At 37.5% G+C, this 17,045-nt stretch overlaps 1 protein-coding gene across 1 annotated transcript; it reads right to left on the bottom strand.

Annotated features, from left to right (window-relative positions):
- Positions 1-920: 920 nt before the first annotated feature.
- LOC101975419 (pantetheine hydrolase VNN2) lies at positions 921-14,581 on the bottom strand. Its single transcript, XM_078019107.1, has 7 exons — positions 14,333-14,581; positions 14,079-14,209; positions 11,541-11,733; positions 9,332-9,620; positions 7,208-7,581; positions 6,164-6,334; positions 921-1,425 (listed from the first exon to the last, which is right to left on the bottom strand). The coding sequence occupies exons 1-7, from the start codon at positions 14,543-14,545 to the stop codon at positions 1,249-1,251; spliced, it is 1,548 nt and encodes a 515-aa protein (XP_077875233.1). The 5' UTR covers positions 14,546-14,581; the 3' UTR covers positions 921-1,248.
- Between the last annotated feature and the right edge of the window lie 2,464 nt (positions 14,582-17,045).

The raw sequence follows: 17,045 nt of genomic DNA, 5'->3' as shown, positions 1-17,045 counted from the left end.
TATGTTTTGTGGTGCAGGTTTTCTTGTTGTGAATTCTTTTAACTTTTGTTTATTATAAAAAATTTAATTTCATTTTCACTTCTGAAGCTTGATTTTGCTGGGCATATCTCTTCTCTTAATAGGTAGCCACTAAATTATAAAGTGGTCTTATTTTCTATTGCATTTTAGAATATTTAAATTGAATCTATATGTAGACTGATAGCAATATAAAAAAACACAAATGCCTCAATTATAATTTTTACTGTACAAGTAATCAACCTAAAAATAATTGGGAAGATATAAAATTTTAAAAACTAAAAATGCAAAGATATTTATTTGTTACCATTAAGTGACTGGTAATAAATACATGAGATGTTTTAAGTAACATAGAATATACATGTACATTGAAAGAAGTAGACTATCCAATGTTGAATTACACCATTAACAACAATAGTCTTTGTGTTGTGGAATTTGAGCTTATTAAATTAAACTGTAGCCTTCAGGTGGAATAGTTTGGGATCATTGGTTAGGTCTCCTTGAATTGAACTTGGAATAGTTATTATTTATTTATTTATACTGATGGTGGAACCCAAGGGTGCTATACCACTGAGTAACATCACCATTCCTTTTAATTTGGGTTTTTGGTTTTTTTTTTTTTTTTTTGAGACAGGTCTTTTGAAGTTATCCAGACTGGCCTCAATCTTGTAATCCTTCTGCCTCAGCCTCCCAAGTTGCTGGGATTATCAGAATGTGCCAGAATGCCCATACGAATAGTTATCATTTCTTCAAGAATATCTCAAAATAACACTTTACTGTAAGATGAACTTTGACATTACTATCTGATTTGAAAGCAGATTCTCCCTAATCAGTAGCACAGAAAAATATGTGAGTTCAAAAGGTCTTTAATGTCAAAGGGAACTTATTCAATTCAAAGACACAGCTATGTTTACAATATCCCGGAAACTTTATTCTTCACTGTCTCACACTCACAGGTATACACTAGGGGTCACAGATTGAAACTTAGTAAGTGTGATGCCCATTTTTTTATCTTAAATTCCATGCTTTTTTCATTGTACCACACCGCAACATTTTAGAATAGTCAAAAAGGGGAAGAAATGAAAAAGAAAGAAAGAAAATTACAATACTTAAAAATAATTTTTAGTGGAAAAAAAAAGAAATATTTGATTGATGCTACCTTAAATAGGCCTTTAGATTTTCACTTGGGAACCTGAAAAAATACATTCAAAATGACAGAGATTTCTATTATCATTATAATATTTTATAAATAATTAGTAATATAGATGTCAGCAGGTAAGTTATAGCTGAATTCTTGGGTGGACATGAATTTTGAATCGCATCCTTCATGTACCACCTCCCAAACAGTGACGTTGTTAAGATAGGCTCAGAAGATCCACCCTTGTTTATCAAACGCCCATCTTTTAGCACCTAAAGAGAAAGTAGTAAAGTACAGTCAGCTTTATTAAAACACATATTGCAATTGAACTAATAATTTTGAAACCACCCTAGGTAAAGTGGTTGATCAAGTCATTGCAATTGAACTAATAATTTTGAAACCACCCTAGGTAAAGTGGTTGATCAAGTCATTCCTGCTCAGGAAGGAGGAACAGACAGGATTGGCAGGATAGCTATTTACATATAATGAAAACTAGAGCAATTAAGAGGGTTCATGATTTCAGTTTCAAGTATTGAATGTGACCTTTAATGAAAAGTCAATATCAGCAGCAGCAGAAATGATTCATTGGGTTGAATTATTGCAAGAAAATAGGAAAATAGAGCACATTTTTCCCTTAAGCAACTGAGAAGTTGGTGGTAAAACTGAGCAGATTCTAACCATAGAGAAATCTTATATTAATATACTGGAGAGGAAAACAGATAAGAACTTAGGAAGTCTCAGGAAAAACAGCTGGCCTGGTCTACTTGCCAGAATGAGATACAATCTAGGAAAAGAAGTTAGGATTTTTTTTTCCTACAGCTGTATGGCAGAGAAACATTATGGGAAGTGGAAATCTGAGCAGCAAAGGTTCATTCTGGTTTGGAAGTGTTTGTGACAGGCCTAGGCAATGTGCTTTTATTCTCTAGTTGAGTTAGAGCCACTGGTGTGCTGGAGCCACTGAGGTGTAGGTTCACAAGAACAGGTTGTTAAATTTCCAGAAACAGTCATAGGTGTTGTTAAGCCAACTATGTTAGTCAGTTTCCTGTTACTATAACAAAATACCTAAGATAATTAACTTAGAGAAAAGATTTATTTTGGCTCATGGTTTTGAAGGTCCCAGATCAAAATGGTTTGTGCCTCTGAGGGGAAGCACATCATGGCAGGAGTGCATGGTGGAGCAAAACTGCTTACATCACAGAGTCAAGGACACACCCACAATGGCCTGAGGACTTCCCATAGGCCACTCGTCCTGCAGGGTCTACAACATCCCAATAGTGCCAGCCTGGGCACCAAGTCTGGAAAACTCTGAGGTGCACTTCTCCAAACCATAGCACCAGCCATTTTAGAAGTTGATCATGGTGAGAATAGATACACCAAAATAATTTGCAAATGCCAGAAATCAGAGCTTTTCCCTTTTCTTCCTCAGAAAGCAAGTTGTTGAAATTTATATCCCACTATTGTCTAGAACTCAAGATTAGTGAAGAAAAGAATAAATCATACAGTCAGAGGAAAAAAAAAAGAAACCAATCAGCTGGGAAAAGACAGTTTGAACAAGGTTGAAGTTGGGAACTGGGAAAACATATTTTATAACTGGAAGTAGAAAAAAAATATCCTAGAAGACAATTGTGAAATTTCATTTAATTTTATGCAACGTGTGAATGTAAAGTTAGTATAACTATTTCACAAGAAGATTCTTTAACCCTAGTGCTTCCTGTCTTTCCCATTTGGTCATGAAGCTTTTTTTTCTTTAATTGATTTTTTTAAAAAATAAATGATAGCAGAATGCATTACAATTCTTATTACACATATACAGCACAATTTTTCATATCTCTGGCTATATATAAAGTTAACACCAATTCGTGTCTTCATACATGTATTTTGAATAATGATGTCTATCACATTCCACCATCCTTGCTAATCCCCTGACCCTCCCTTTCCCTCCCACTCCTCTGCCCTATCTAATATTCATCTATTTCTCTCTCATGTTCCCCCTCCCTACCCCACTATGAGTCAGCCTCCTTATAGGGATTGGCTAACTTCACTTAGCATTATCTTCTCCAAAGCCATCCATTTACCTGCAAATGCCATGTTTCTATTCTCTAGAAGACAATTCTTATGCTTCACTATTCACAAACTGCTTTCATGTGCATTATCATACTGCATCTTAACCAAGTCAGTGAGGATAAAAGGATCTTTTCCTCTTCCATAAGAATTCAGAGGTTAAGTGGCTTTCTTGGGTTATATAACTAGTTAGTTTCTAAGGTCAGACTTCATTCTTGCTGTCAGCAAGAAGTCTGACTTGCCTGTGGTACTAGAGCAAGACATTTTGACACTTGTGGGCATGGTCAAGAATACTCCACCTTCTTAGAGTAAAACTAGAGTAGTGGAGGGGAAAAGATACTTACCAAGTATGTTAAAATTTCTCCAAAATGGGCGTCTAAGATAATAAGTAAATGTTTTCCCAGTGAGTGTTTACTGGTCAATGGAACTGGACAAACGCTCAAGAAGACATTGTGAGCATAGCTGATGTAAAATATCTGTCATCTACAGTATTATAACTGGTCTCTCCAGAAATAATATATTAACAGAAGGGCCATGCTTTTCAAGGTTAACAGAGAAAGAACTGAACAAATCAAGAAGTGCTTACTGTTTGTTTGGCTCTTTGAAGAAAACTAGTCACCCTAATCCTACATGGTCTTTGGATCAAGCAGAGAAACACATTATCTCTTGGAATCTTTTCCATGAACGCCCAACCAGCTTTGTATTAATTCTGTTTGGACTCTTGAGGAAACTGGCCAGTGCAAAGCCTTCTTGAAAGGATAGTTCACTGTTCTCCAGTAACTATTTTCAAAAATAATTAATGGATGTTTTTTTTCATCCATCTTGTGAGTTTGGTTAGTATTTGTTCCTTTGGTTAGTATTTGTTCCTTCAGGGAAATTCATGCCACTTTGAATCTGCACATGTAAAAACAAACATCTATAGCACCCTGACTGTAGCAGTCCCTACCTGCTATACCAAAGATCTTGTCTGTCAAGGGCCTTTTATATGTCTTTCCTCTTCTAATGCAATCTGTATCTCATTTTTTTCTTTCTGAAAATGAGCTGGAGTAGGTTAAGTAAGATACAAATGATAATTATATTGTAAGTTCCTAATTTAAAGGATAGGGGCCCTTCCTTTCTTCCTTTCTTCCTTCCCTTTCTTCTTCCTTCCTCCTTTCCTTCCCCTCCCTCCTTCCCTCTCTCACATCCAGAGATGGGAAACAGAATGACCCCCAAAGAATGACTAAGTTTAGAGTTGAGCCCTACACTTCCTATGAGTTCAACAATTTAACATTTAGACTTTGGTATCATTCTCTAATTGCTCCTAATTCTCTGACACCAGTTGGGATGAAAATGTTAAAACAAAGAAAGAAAATGGTTACAGACAAAGTTCTTGATATATTCTCAAATTCTTCTTCAACTGTTTCCATCCAACCTTTTCAAATACCACATTCTGATGTGTGGTCCAGAGTGAATTAAACGGCATTTCTGCCTTCAGATCTTTAACCTAGTCTAGAAAATTCTAGCATTTTTTATTCTTTCCCCTTGGATGAGGTGGTTTCATGAGTTTTAATTCTCAGTCCTACTCTGGGATAGTTCCTCAGGGCAGGGGTTGGAGTGGGGAGTCTATGTTTGTATGTCATAGAAAAAATATCAAAGTAGTACATGGAAAATTCGAGTGTGTGTGCTCAGTTGTCTGGAAGCCTGCAGGATTTCATGTACCAGGAGGGCTAGACTTCACTCAGCTATGAGACTCTGCTTTCCTCTTGTACTCCCTTGAAGTGAGCTCAGATATTTTCAGTTCATCTATGCTTATTTCTGCCAGTCCAGCCACCTTTCAGCTACTGGAATTTGGACTCCAGGCTCCTCACTTCAGATCTGATCATGATTTTCTATAGTTGGCTGTTCAGTTTATTAATTGACTAGTGAGAGTCAACCTAACCAGGTTCTATAGCAGTCGAGGATTCCTGTTTTCTGGATTTCACAGTCTTAAGCCTGTATTATACGTTAAACTGTTAGCTTCACAGAATTATCTCTTTTATAAATATGATATTTTCCAATCTGATAATGTGCAAAAATATAGACATGTGACATGACCACTAGAAATCTGCAATTCTAATGCTTTCTTTGCCCAATACCTTGGAAGAGTTAACTTAGATTCTTATTTCCCCTTATAGAACTCCAGCCTACTGAAACCCTGCCACTGGTTGCCACAGTTCGGAGATGACATTAATTGGTAGAGTATGTGTATGTTATGACCATGTGTGTGTGCATGTCTTATACTAGCTAATGTAAACCTGCAGTCATAATTCTGATTTGAGTGTAGCTTCTTTTGTGAATTAATTGGTTAAGCACTACAATTTATAAAATAAATGTCCAGCTTTCAGCTTGTCTCCAACTGCAACCAAAGAAAATGGCAATCTAGAAACAAAAATCCTTCAATAAATAGTGACTTCAGCTCATAGGTTCTACATTGCTCCTGTGGCTTGCTCTGCTTGATGAGACACATGTAAATAGGCACACTGAGGGTTGCAAAGAACTTGTCCAAAGTGACTTTTCCTTTTTATGCTCTTGGACTCATTTGACTAAAATATGAAGAAGTCCATCTTTGGTGAAAGATGAGAGACCACAAGGAGAGATGACCCTAATCATGCCAGCTGTTCAACACAATCCCATGACAAACCAGTCAGCCCCAACCAACCCACTACCTAGTGACAAAAACAATGAGGTTAGCCAACCTCAGCTGAGCCCATCTCAAACAAGAAAAACAGGCTGTCTACACCCAGTTCAAACTGACAACCCACAAAATCAGGGCTAAGGAAAGAGCCGTTGTCTGGAGATGTTATATGTTTTAAGGAATTTCATTGCACAGCAAATGTTAATTGATAAAGTCGCCATAGCAACTGTCACAGCTTGTTTGACTTGGCTTCAGAGAAAGAGAAGATGGAAATACTCTTGAAATCCTCTTACCTCAAATTTTCCAGGTGCCAGGCGAATTTCAGAAAGTAGCACTTCAGGAAAAACATACTCTGTTCCAAATGTACCACTAAGGGAGAACATTTCAAATCTTGTAGAAGCAGTTTCTGCTGGCTGTCCACAAGTTTTCAAATCAGCTGTTTTGCATTTCAGCATTGTGCACACCTATGTGGAACAGATGCAGATAAAACACACCTGATATGTCGGTTACTTGTCCCAGAACTGTTGACTGGCTTTTTAACCATAGCAAAGCAAAGCTTCCTTTCTCCATAAAGAGATTGGAATCATGTTTTTTATAATCATCTGCTTTCTTGAAAATGTTAAGCCATTTGAGAACTGATCCATTTCCTGAAAAGCAAGTGAACTGAAAGGAATAAATCAGTTCAGAATTAGACTCAAACCATTACTTTGGTATGGTAGATGATGGCATTAAGTCTGAGGAACTGGAGGGTCTTGGGGCCACAATAGTACTGATGCTGAAAGGATGATTAAAGTTTGGACCACCCATGAACCTCACCTCTTTCCATATCCTTCTCTTTAGAAGGTAGTAAGGCATAGAGTCTAAGAAAATGCAAACTCATAACCAACATACTAGAAAAAGTCTCAACCTTTAAAATTTGTCATCTGAAGGGAACAAAAAGACTAGGACATCCAATTAGAAGAGGAACTAAGTAAAAACTGCACTCCAATTCATTGTTGGTTTCACAAGTAAAAATAAGACTATATTCAGATTGCTGGCAAAACCTAATTAAGGAAGACTTCTTGCGTTCACCACAATTGCAAACTAGTTCATCATCAGTCATAGACAATTGTCATGATAAAATCACTGCTTAAAATGTGCTCAAAGCAAAAAGACCAGATAATACTTAAATATCATAGCAAATACCATATTTGATTAACCCCTGTGTGTGAGTATGTGTGAGAGAAATCCTGTTGGTGCCTTGACAAGAAAGGCACTGGACTTTCCGTAATAAATATTAAAAGTTCACCTGGAATTTACAGACATGTAAACACTCCATTTACTTAAGCTTAGATTACCTGCCAGTACTCTCTTTGCCTTCGGCCATGAAGTCCTGTAAAAGCCCCCAGAACGTAGGCTTCGTTCTCTTTTTTTTCTAACATTTTGTAGCTTAGATGACAGCATAACTCTTTCTGACAGACTGTAAGGTTTCCTGAATTTTCAAAAAGTTCTGTGAAGTTGAACTGATCGCGGGAAACACTTCCCCCAAAAGTTTTTTTCTGTACTGGGAAGGGTTTGATGGTATTGGCGTAGGCATTCCAGTTGACGGCTGCTGGGTAGTTCGGAGATTTCCGAGGATGTGAATCCACCTCTGATATGAGGATGCGTCCTGAGTCTGTTTTCATGTCATAGTGATACGTCTTGGGAGAGTGAGGTGCGTAGATACCACTGCCTGGGAATGGAAGACAAGTCTTTTGAAACAATATTGCAGGTGCACACACACACACACACACACACACACACACACACACAAATAATTCACCCCTCAGAGTTGGGCGTATGATCCCATCCTCATTTGGGACAATGAGAGGCCATACAGACTTCCTGTGACACTGAACACCCAATGACTTTTTCTATTCTCTCTTGGAAGTAAGTGATTGAAGTACAAGTTTGATGGTCTCATTTACAAATAAATTTAATATGACAGCATTCTTTATTAGCATTATGGAAAATTAAACCAAATATAAAAATATTTGTATTCCAAGAGTCTCTGAAGTGTAGGGAAAGCTAATGCAAAATTCTTTTCCGTTCTCCACTGTGGCAGTTTTCAAATATGTCCAAAAATTATTCAACACTCTTTGAAAGGAAAGTGAGAAAGCCAGAGATGGGTGAGTGAGAAATGAAGGACGGAGACCAGGCAGAGATCCACACAAAGGCTTACTTGTCAAAGCTGACAAATAAAGGTCATTCCTCTACAAAGTAGAGAGGCCCCAGGCCCCCAAAATGTAAGGGGCTTCAGCTTTTAGGGAGTAGGAGTTTGGAGTTGTAGCTGTGGTGCTATGGGATAGGCTCAGAGGTGCTTACATCAGAGCTAGGTGGGTGAGGAATAGCATGGGATTGACTTAGGTTGATGGTACCATGGGGCTTTCCAGAGCAAAAGGGGTCGTGTCCTTCTGGGATTGGCTTAGGATTAAGGTACCGTGGGGTAGGTCACTAATGGGGCAGGGGAGTTTGTGTAAAAGGAAGTACAGGAAAGTGATATTTATCTAATGAGATGGTGGTTAACATTTAAGATGGCTGTGCGAATGTTACATCAATACCCTATCCTCTTCTATCCAACAGTGGATCTAATTCCCTTTCCCTAGCCTAGTGATTCCCTTCTGATGAACTAAACTTGGTACAAGTGATGGTGATAACTGGCCATAAATAGCACCATAACTTCTTCCTCCCTCCCTTGCTTTCTGTTTCTGTCTCTCTATGCCTCTCTTCTCTACTCTCTCAATTCTTGCCCTGCAGGAAGTACATTTCTATGTCACAAGGATACATTTATTACAAAGTCCTATGGACAGGCATGTGGCAAGAAATGAGGGCCTCTTGCCAACACCCACTGAGGAACTGAGAGTTCCTACTGAGGGTGGTGTGAGCCAGCTATGCTGGACACAGACTCACCTTCAGATGACTGGCTAGCCAGCCAACTCCTTGATGTAACCTGAGACAAGAATGATCTGAAGCCACCCAGCTAACCCCTGCCAAATTCCCGATAAACAGAAGCTGTGCAATAATACACGTTTGTTGTTTTAAGTCACATTTATGTTTAACTTTTAAGGTAATTTATCATATGGCAGCCTAAAAATAATATAAGCCTCTGACTTTGCAAGTTTAAAAACACATCTCTGTTTAGTTCCCTGTTTGGCCACTTGCTGGCTGGGGAGACTTTAGCAAATTATTTGTGCTGTCTCTTAGTTAGTAAATTGGCATGTAATATTCTCATACAGAGTTGTAATGATTACACGAAATAATACAGGTAAAGTTTTATCATAACCATAACTAACAAATCCGCCCTAGCTTTTCTTCTAAAAGGAGGATGGACGTAGTGAGACGTTTCACCCAAAAAGCAAAAAAACAAGGCAGATCATCTCTGAGGCATTAGTTTCTCTATGTGTAGAAGTATACGCTACACATCATACCTGGTTATAAATTACCTGTCATGTTTTGGCCAACCTTATGTGTGTTGGCTGCAAGAAGATTAACTCTCATTCCCATTGCCCAAGCCGAGTGGAATTCAATAGCTGTCAAAAAAGGCAAAACATTCATCCAAGCTGTGGGAAACAGTATGGTATCCACTTGGTGATCTTCCACCAGGGTAACTGCAGGATCGTGGAAGAGTATGTCAAAGCATGTGAAAATGCCAAATGTTCCAAATGTGGTCTTGAAAGTTACTAACTCCGGCTTGTCAGGGGCATCAAACTGAGGCTCCGAGTAGAGATGGTACTATAATAAATGCATAGTATTTAGTATACCAACTAAGACTTGTTTATAGAAGAGATGACTTATAAAAGCCCTCCAAAGTTAGTAAAAGATTTTGCTAGAGTGGACAACAGGACATATCCTAGAAAGTGAATGAATCTGACAATCAGAAGTGAATTTACAAGGCCAATGTAGAGAAATAAGCAACTTGTGTCCAGAACATCTCTTTTATCTCCTCTTCTCTCTCTCCTTCTGTCTGTCTATCTGTCTCTCAGGAGCCAAATATCTCCCTAAGAGCCCCCAAAACTATATACTTCTTAAAAGCTAATGATATGCATTATTCTTCCTGAAGAAAAAGTAGGTCCTAATCTCCATCATGTGGGACTATGCCCCAACTTCCTTAATAATACTCCTCTGGTGCAGGAATCAAAATCAAGAATCAATAAATGGGATGGACTCAAACTAAAAAGTTTCTTCTCAGCAAAAGAAACAATCTGTGAGGTGAATAGAAGGTCCACATCTTGGGAGCAAATTTTTACCCCTCACACATCAGATAGAGCACTAATCTCTAGGGTATATAAAGAACTTAAAAAGTTAAACACCAAAAAAAGAAACAACCCAATCCATAAATGGGCCAAGGACCTGAAGAGACACTTCTCAGATGATGATATAAAAAATCAATCAGCAAATATATGAAAAAATGTTCAGCATCTCTAGCAATTAGAGAAAAGCAAATCAAAACAACTCTAAGACTTCATCTCACTCCATTCAGAGTGGCAGCTATTATGAATACAAACAACAGTAAGTGTTGGCAAGGATATGGGGAAAAAGGTACACTCATACACTGCTGGTGGGACTGCAAACTAGTACAGCCAATATGGAAAGCAGTATGGAGATTTCTTGGAAAATTGGGAATGGAACCACCATTTGACCCAGCTATCCCTGTCTTCAGTCTATACCCAAAGGACTTAAAAACAGCATACTACAGGGACACAGCCACATCAATGTTTATAGCAGCACAATTCATAATAGTTAAACTGTGGAACCAACCTAGATGCCCTTCAATAGATGAATGGATTTTAAAAACATGGCATATACACACAATGGAATATTACTGAGCAATAAAAGAGAATAAAATCATGGCATTTGCAGGTAAATGGATGGAGTTAGAGAAGATAATGCTAAGTGAAGTTAGCCAATCACAAATAACCAAATGCCAAATGTGTTCTTTGATATAAGGAGGCTGATTCATATTGGGATAGGGAGAGAGAGCATAGGAGGAATAGACGAACTCTAGATAGGGTGGAGGGGTTGGAGGGAAAGGGAGGGGGCATGGGATTAGAAATGATGGTGGAACATGATGATCATTATTATCCAAAGTACAAAAATGAAGACAGGAACTGGTGTAAATATACTTTGTATATAACCAGAGATATTTAAAACTTGTGTTCTATATGTGTAATAAGAATTGTTATGCATTACGCTGTCATATATAAATTCAAAATGTTTTTTTTAATTGTATGTTTTAAACTTAAATCTACAAGAAGGTAATTAAATTAACTGGTACTGAAAATTGAATATTTGGGGATTTGATAAAAATTTAATTTATGCAAAAAACTAATTCTTACAATTTTGAAGCATGTTCATACCATATCTTAATTAAATGGTATCCACATTACAATCAGCTTTATATCTTTTTCATCAATAGTAAAATTATTTATTTTATAAACACAAAACCTTATATCAATCCTGGACCATAATGACACTTCTCTATCAGGTCTCTCTCTACATTTTTTTTCCAAATCAGTTTTTTTCCCCTAGAATTCCACTTACTCATTTTCACCAAAAATCTCCAATAATATTGTATTATATAGGGACTAACGCTCAAACTCCTAAACATAATATTCCCCATTCTCATATCTGGCTCTACTCTCTCTGTCTTACCTTGTGGTAGCGTGCCACCAGCTTTCCTTCTGAATTATACACCACATTGGTATTATATTGATAATAGCCATTTGATGGACACTTGGAGTCACGGGCATTACATTTCTTTTTGTCTCCAATATTTGCCACAACATAGATAGAGTTGCTCTTGGCCAGGCAGCTGAGTCTTTTTTGTACTGGACTGTGACCAAATCTAAATCAAATTTTAATGAAGACATTTTAATTTTTCAATATATTTAAGTCAGCTCATACACAGACAATAACAATAGTAAAGGTCTATGTACAATTGGTGCCAATATAAAAACCACTCAGAGAGAAGGGCATATTTTTTAAAAACACAAATTATACTTAAACTGATGAAGACTTTTTATGCCATATCTATTGCTCCAGCAATTCACTACTCACTTTTCTGCATGATTAATTGTCTCCTCTCTACTAGATTATTCCCAACAGTATACAATATGCTCTAGTACCTTCTAAAGTAGGAGGAAAAAAAAAAAAAAAAAAACTCTTTTGACCTTCTATGCCCTTCCATATGGCTTTTGTTCTCAGCTCACTCTTACAGCAAGAATCCTCAAGAGAGGGCTGGGGATGTGGCTCAAGCTGTAGCGCGCTGGCCTGGCATGCGTGCGACCCGGGTTCGATCCTCAGCACCACATACCAACAAAGATGTTGTGTCCGCCGAGAACTAAAAAGTAAATATTAAAAAAATTCTCTCTCTAACTCTGTCTCTCACTCTCTCTTTAAAAAAAAAAAAAAAAAAAAAGAATCCTCAAGAGAGCTGTCCCTCTTGCGGTCATCAGTTGCTCCTGGCTCATTCTTGTTGGAAGCACTGCACATGAACTTTCATTTCTATCATCTGAACTCTCAATAACACCAATAATGACTCCCAGTCTTACCTGACCTCAAATCTTACTCTACTTATCTACAGGAGTTGACAGAGCTCCACTCTCCTCCTGGAAACGTGTCTCTCTCTCCCTGCACTCACCCTTTCACTCTCCTGCTCATTGACTGCTCTTCTCTGTGTCCTTCACTGGTTCCTCCTCATCTCTTCTACATGTCAACCCTGGAACTTCCTAGTGCTCAAGCCTGTTCTCTATTCTTTTCTCTACGTCGATTCACAGGTGGACTCTTCTGGAAGTTAAAAATCATCTGTATGTGGACTTCTGATTTTCTGTCTCCAGACTTTCATCTGTCCCCTCATGCCAGAGGTGTATATTCAGCTGCCAGGAGGACATCTCCACCTGGGTGACTAAAGAGCAGCACCAACTTAAGATACGGAAAATTGAATTCTTGATCTGCCTCCCCAGACCTGCTGTTCTTGGAGCACTCCCTATGTCTGTGAGGGCAATCTCAATCCTCCATTTGAGATAACTGTAATTCTATTGTTTCAGGTGATGATGCAAAACACTTCCTCTTGCTCTATTTTTTTTTTTCATTTTGGTCAAAGTTTGTTCCTTCTATTAGGGACTATGAAAGAGCTATTTATTAAGAAGCTACTCCCAAATTTTCACTAGTTCCTGTGGCCACTATGATCTTTGACTCTTCTGCAAATTTGCCACATGTGTTGTTTTTAATGAGAAATCTGGAGGTCAACTATTGACTTTCTTCACAAAAGAGAGGGTTTTTTTATATCAGAGACTGATAGTACTGTCTTATTGCAGTTCATTTCTCTAGAGCTAAGAAAAGTCATTTCCCCCATGCTCTTATTCTGATAAACTTCAGAATCATCAGAAGTGCCTAAAAAAATGTGATATCTAAGATTCTCCACCAAGATCATGACAAAGGAATATTTAATAAATGTAAATGAGGTAGAAGAATGAGGTGAAGAGTGAACAAGAGAGAGCAAAGAGCCAAGCGTGGTGGCATATGCCTGTAATCCCAGCAGTTTGGGAGGCTGAGGTAGGAGGATCACAGTTTCAAAGGCAGCCTCAGCAATGTAGCAAGGCCCTAAGTAATTTAGCAAGATTTTGTCTCAAAATAAAATATAAAAGGGGCTGGGGATGTGGCTCAGGGGTGGAGCATCACTGGATTCAATCCCTGGCACTTAAAAGCAGAGAGAGAGAAAGAGGAAATGAGTTGTGAAAGAGCAAAGAATGAGTGTGTGTGCAATCTGTGTCTAAATGAATCATCTTCTCATCATGCTAGACAGAGGATTTATATATTCAATATAAACATATATATTAAATATTTTACATTGAAAGGTTTCTAAGTAACCTCTTTCCAGGGAGATTAGCTCTATGAGCACAGGGAAATGCGGTTCCAAAGCAGAAGGTCTGATGACTCACTAGAAAGTCCATGGGAAGACTTCTCTACCTAGGAAAAGATAGGACAGATAAACTCTATGAATGTCCAATGTGGTCCCTTCAATGGAGAGCTTGGAATATTTTCCTCTAAGTGTAATTTTTCAAAACCTGACAAATGTCCAAATATAAACATAATACATACCATAATATGATAAAATAATTTTCCTTTGGTGAACATGTATGCTTTAGAAATTACAGCACTTTAGTACAAACAACTAGGATAGCTGAATACCTCTGGGGGTCCTGACATGGAATCCAGTTCACCTTAGGGTCTGGGATATCCTCAAGATAAGGGAAAATGCTTTCCCTGGTAAATTTCCATCCATAAAGTGCATCTTCTGGAGTCACAATGATTTGAGCACCCTGTTCAGAACCAATCAAATCAAAATTGTTTTTCTGTGTGCAAAATTGACAATTCAACCACCAATCTTATTCCAACTCCCTTGTCCCTCCCCAAAATTGTAATTTGCAGAAATAAAAGAATACCTGACCAGCTGCTTGCTTAATTGCTGTCTCCAGAATATCTATATTCTTGTTCATGAGGATCAAGGCATCATCCTGAGAAACAGGTATTTCTGTTTCACTTGGCAAAATGACTGCATGTTCATATACTGCAGCTTTAAAAGTATCCGGAGCACAGAAAGGCAGGGTGATCAGGGCAAAAACTACTGCAGAGGTTGGAAAAGAAGAAGTGGACATGGCTAAGGTTGGGTGGTTTCTGAAAATGAAACTAACATTAAGTGGTATTTATAGAAGGGAGAACATTTATGTAACGTGACTGCCAACTACTGGACTTTCATTTTATAATTTTATGAACACAACTGGCCTGACACTTTTAAGGATTACAATCAGAAAGTATTTTAAAGAGTAAATAACATTAACTATTGATAAGATTTAGTGTCATGTTTTTAAAAATTCAAATATAGTGCAATTATCCTCTTGCTAACAGAAAGGAAATAATAACAAAATTAACTCTCATGTGAAAAATTGTAGCACAACAAACATTTTGTTTACTAACCTTAAAAATTAGTAACAAGTTTTTGTTCTGTTGGTTGACTTAACATCACATTTATTTTTAGAAGGGGAGAAAAAAATTTTAAATATTTACCACTGGGAGAATGCACAACAGTATTGAGAACAAAATTCACCCAAATCAACACTCCAACTTACTCATTCCTATTAGAGACTGAGAATTTATGCTCCATAAAGAAGAGCTGTCTATACAGAGATACTAAAAATTGTGCTCTATATGTGTAATAAGAATTGTAATGCATTCCCCTGTTGTTGTGTATTTAAAAAAATAATAATAATTTTTTTAAAAAAAGAAGAGCTATCTAGTGTGTGCACTGCTACATCCCTGGAGTCTAAAGCACTGACTCCCAGATACTGCTGCCTAGTTAGGATTGTTTCAGAGGAAAAATCAAGACTTCCTCTTCAAGGCCCCAGGCCCCAGGCCAGCTGGTTGGTCTGCCTGCCTGCCTTCCTTCCTTCCTTCTCTTCCTTTCTCTTCTCTTCCTCTCCTTCTCCTCTCCTTCTTTCTTCCCTTCCTCCCTTCTTTAATTCCTTTCTTCTTTCTATTGTGGGAGGTGGACGCCAGGGATAATGAAGCATCTAAGACTGTTGATGATAAAGATCATCATCTCTGTTACAACTCAGCTAATGTACAACTTCCATTTTTGTTAAAGGAAAATAACCACATGCATTGATGAAATACACACCACACACACACACCAACATGTGATCTCTGATTCCCTCCTGAACATCTGTATTCTCCCTTCCCCAGTCCCAACACAATGTAAAGGCTTTGTTTATTTTATATGGGTGTCTAGATGAAAGTCCCTTAAACACTCTCAAATAGCATAGAAGAGTAATGACAAATAAAATTCATTCTATGCTTTCCCTCATACTGAGATAGAATTCTTATTAAGGGTAAGGTCTAAGGGTTAGGAATAAGATCTGCTCATATTTTCTGCTTGCAATAGATGTTTCTATTAAAGGAATAACTTGTTTTACCTATACAGAGAAGAAAACTGGAAGTAATTTCTAGAAAAATGTTCAAGCTCTTTAGGAGAAAGTGTAAAGGGGCAGTTATTTTAATGAATTTTAGCAGATTATATAATACTGATTGTTAGTGATTGCTGGCATAATTATAAACTATATAATTGTATAGTTTATATTTATACTATATACAGTATATATAATTAGGGAATGCGTATCAATTATTGGTAAGTGATAGATTGTGAAGTGCCTTTACAGTTTAGAGATCATAGGGCTTAATGCCTACATATCACATGACAGGAATGTAAGACATAGACAGGCAGAGGGACTAGAGCAAGGTATTCTTCACATTCTGATTTTGGAATACCCACCTCACACTCCACCTCAGTACTGGGGATTCAAACCAGGGGCACTTTACCACTGAGCTACATCCCCAGGCTTTCAATTATGAGATAGGGTATTACTAAGTTGCTTAGGATCTCGATAAATGGCTGAGGCTAGCCTCAAACTTGCAATCTTCCTGCCTCAGACTCCCAAGTCGATAGGATTATAATCATGCACCACCATGCCCAGCTTTCAAATCTCTTATACCCAAGACATTATGCATATACCTGGGATCTGTTTTAATATCTGAATCCAAGCTTATACACACATGTGTCTTTTTTTCCTGTTTTTAAAAAATGTATTGGTGCATTGTAATTTTACATAATAGTGAGATTCATTGTGCCATATTTATGTTGCACACAACATAATTGGATCAATTTCATGCCCCAGTACCTTCCCTTTCCCTCATTCCCTCTGTTCCCTACTCTACTGATCTCTCTTGTTTTTGTTGTTATTATTATTATTATTATTATTATTATTTGAATTATATATGCATAAGTAGGATTCATTTGAGTATATTCATACACAGACATACATAATTTGGTAGATTTTGTTCCCTAGTACTTTTAAGGAACTCAATCCAAACTGATCACCATAAGAAGAACACCTGTGAATTTTCCAAGTGCTAAATGAACATTTGATGCAGTTGATGTCTAGTAAAGATAACTGAGCCCCTCCACACTCATCCATCTCTGTAAGTATAATTTGGGTTATAGTAATCTATTTTCATGTGAATTGATGTCACCAATTTTTAATATTTTATCCTCTATTTTGCTTCTAAGAACTTAGCCAGGTAAAGTGGTGAAGAGTTGATAAC

The sequence above is a fragment of the Ictidomys tridecemlineatus genome, chromosome 8 (genome assembly GCF_052094955.1).
Source record: "Ictidomys tridecemlineatus isolate mIctTri1 chromosome 8, mIctTri1.hap1, whole genome shotgun sequence".
Lineage (NCBI taxonomy): Eukaryota > Metazoa > Chordata > Mammalia > Rodentia > Sciuridae > Ictidomys > Ictidomys tridecemlineatus.
The sequence above is the reverse complement of the archived record's forward strand: the minus strand, read 5'-3'. Positions and strand labels throughout refer to the sequence as shown.

Excerpts from the sequence above, each read along its gene's own strand:
- LOC101975419 (XM_078019107.1), bottom strand. The coding sequence starts at position 14,545 with ATGTCCACTTCTTCTTTTCCAACCTCTGCAGTAGTTTTTGCCCTGATC. Across the intron at positions 14,210-14,332 it reads TTAAGCAAGCAGCTGGTCAG|GGTGCTCAAATCATTGTGAC; the intron begins GTATTCTTTTAT and ends GGTTCTGAACAG. Across the intron at positions 9,621-11,540 it reads TGGTGGCACGCTACCACAAG|TACCATCTCTACTCGGAGCC; the intron begins GTAAGACAGAGA and ends CATTTATTATAG.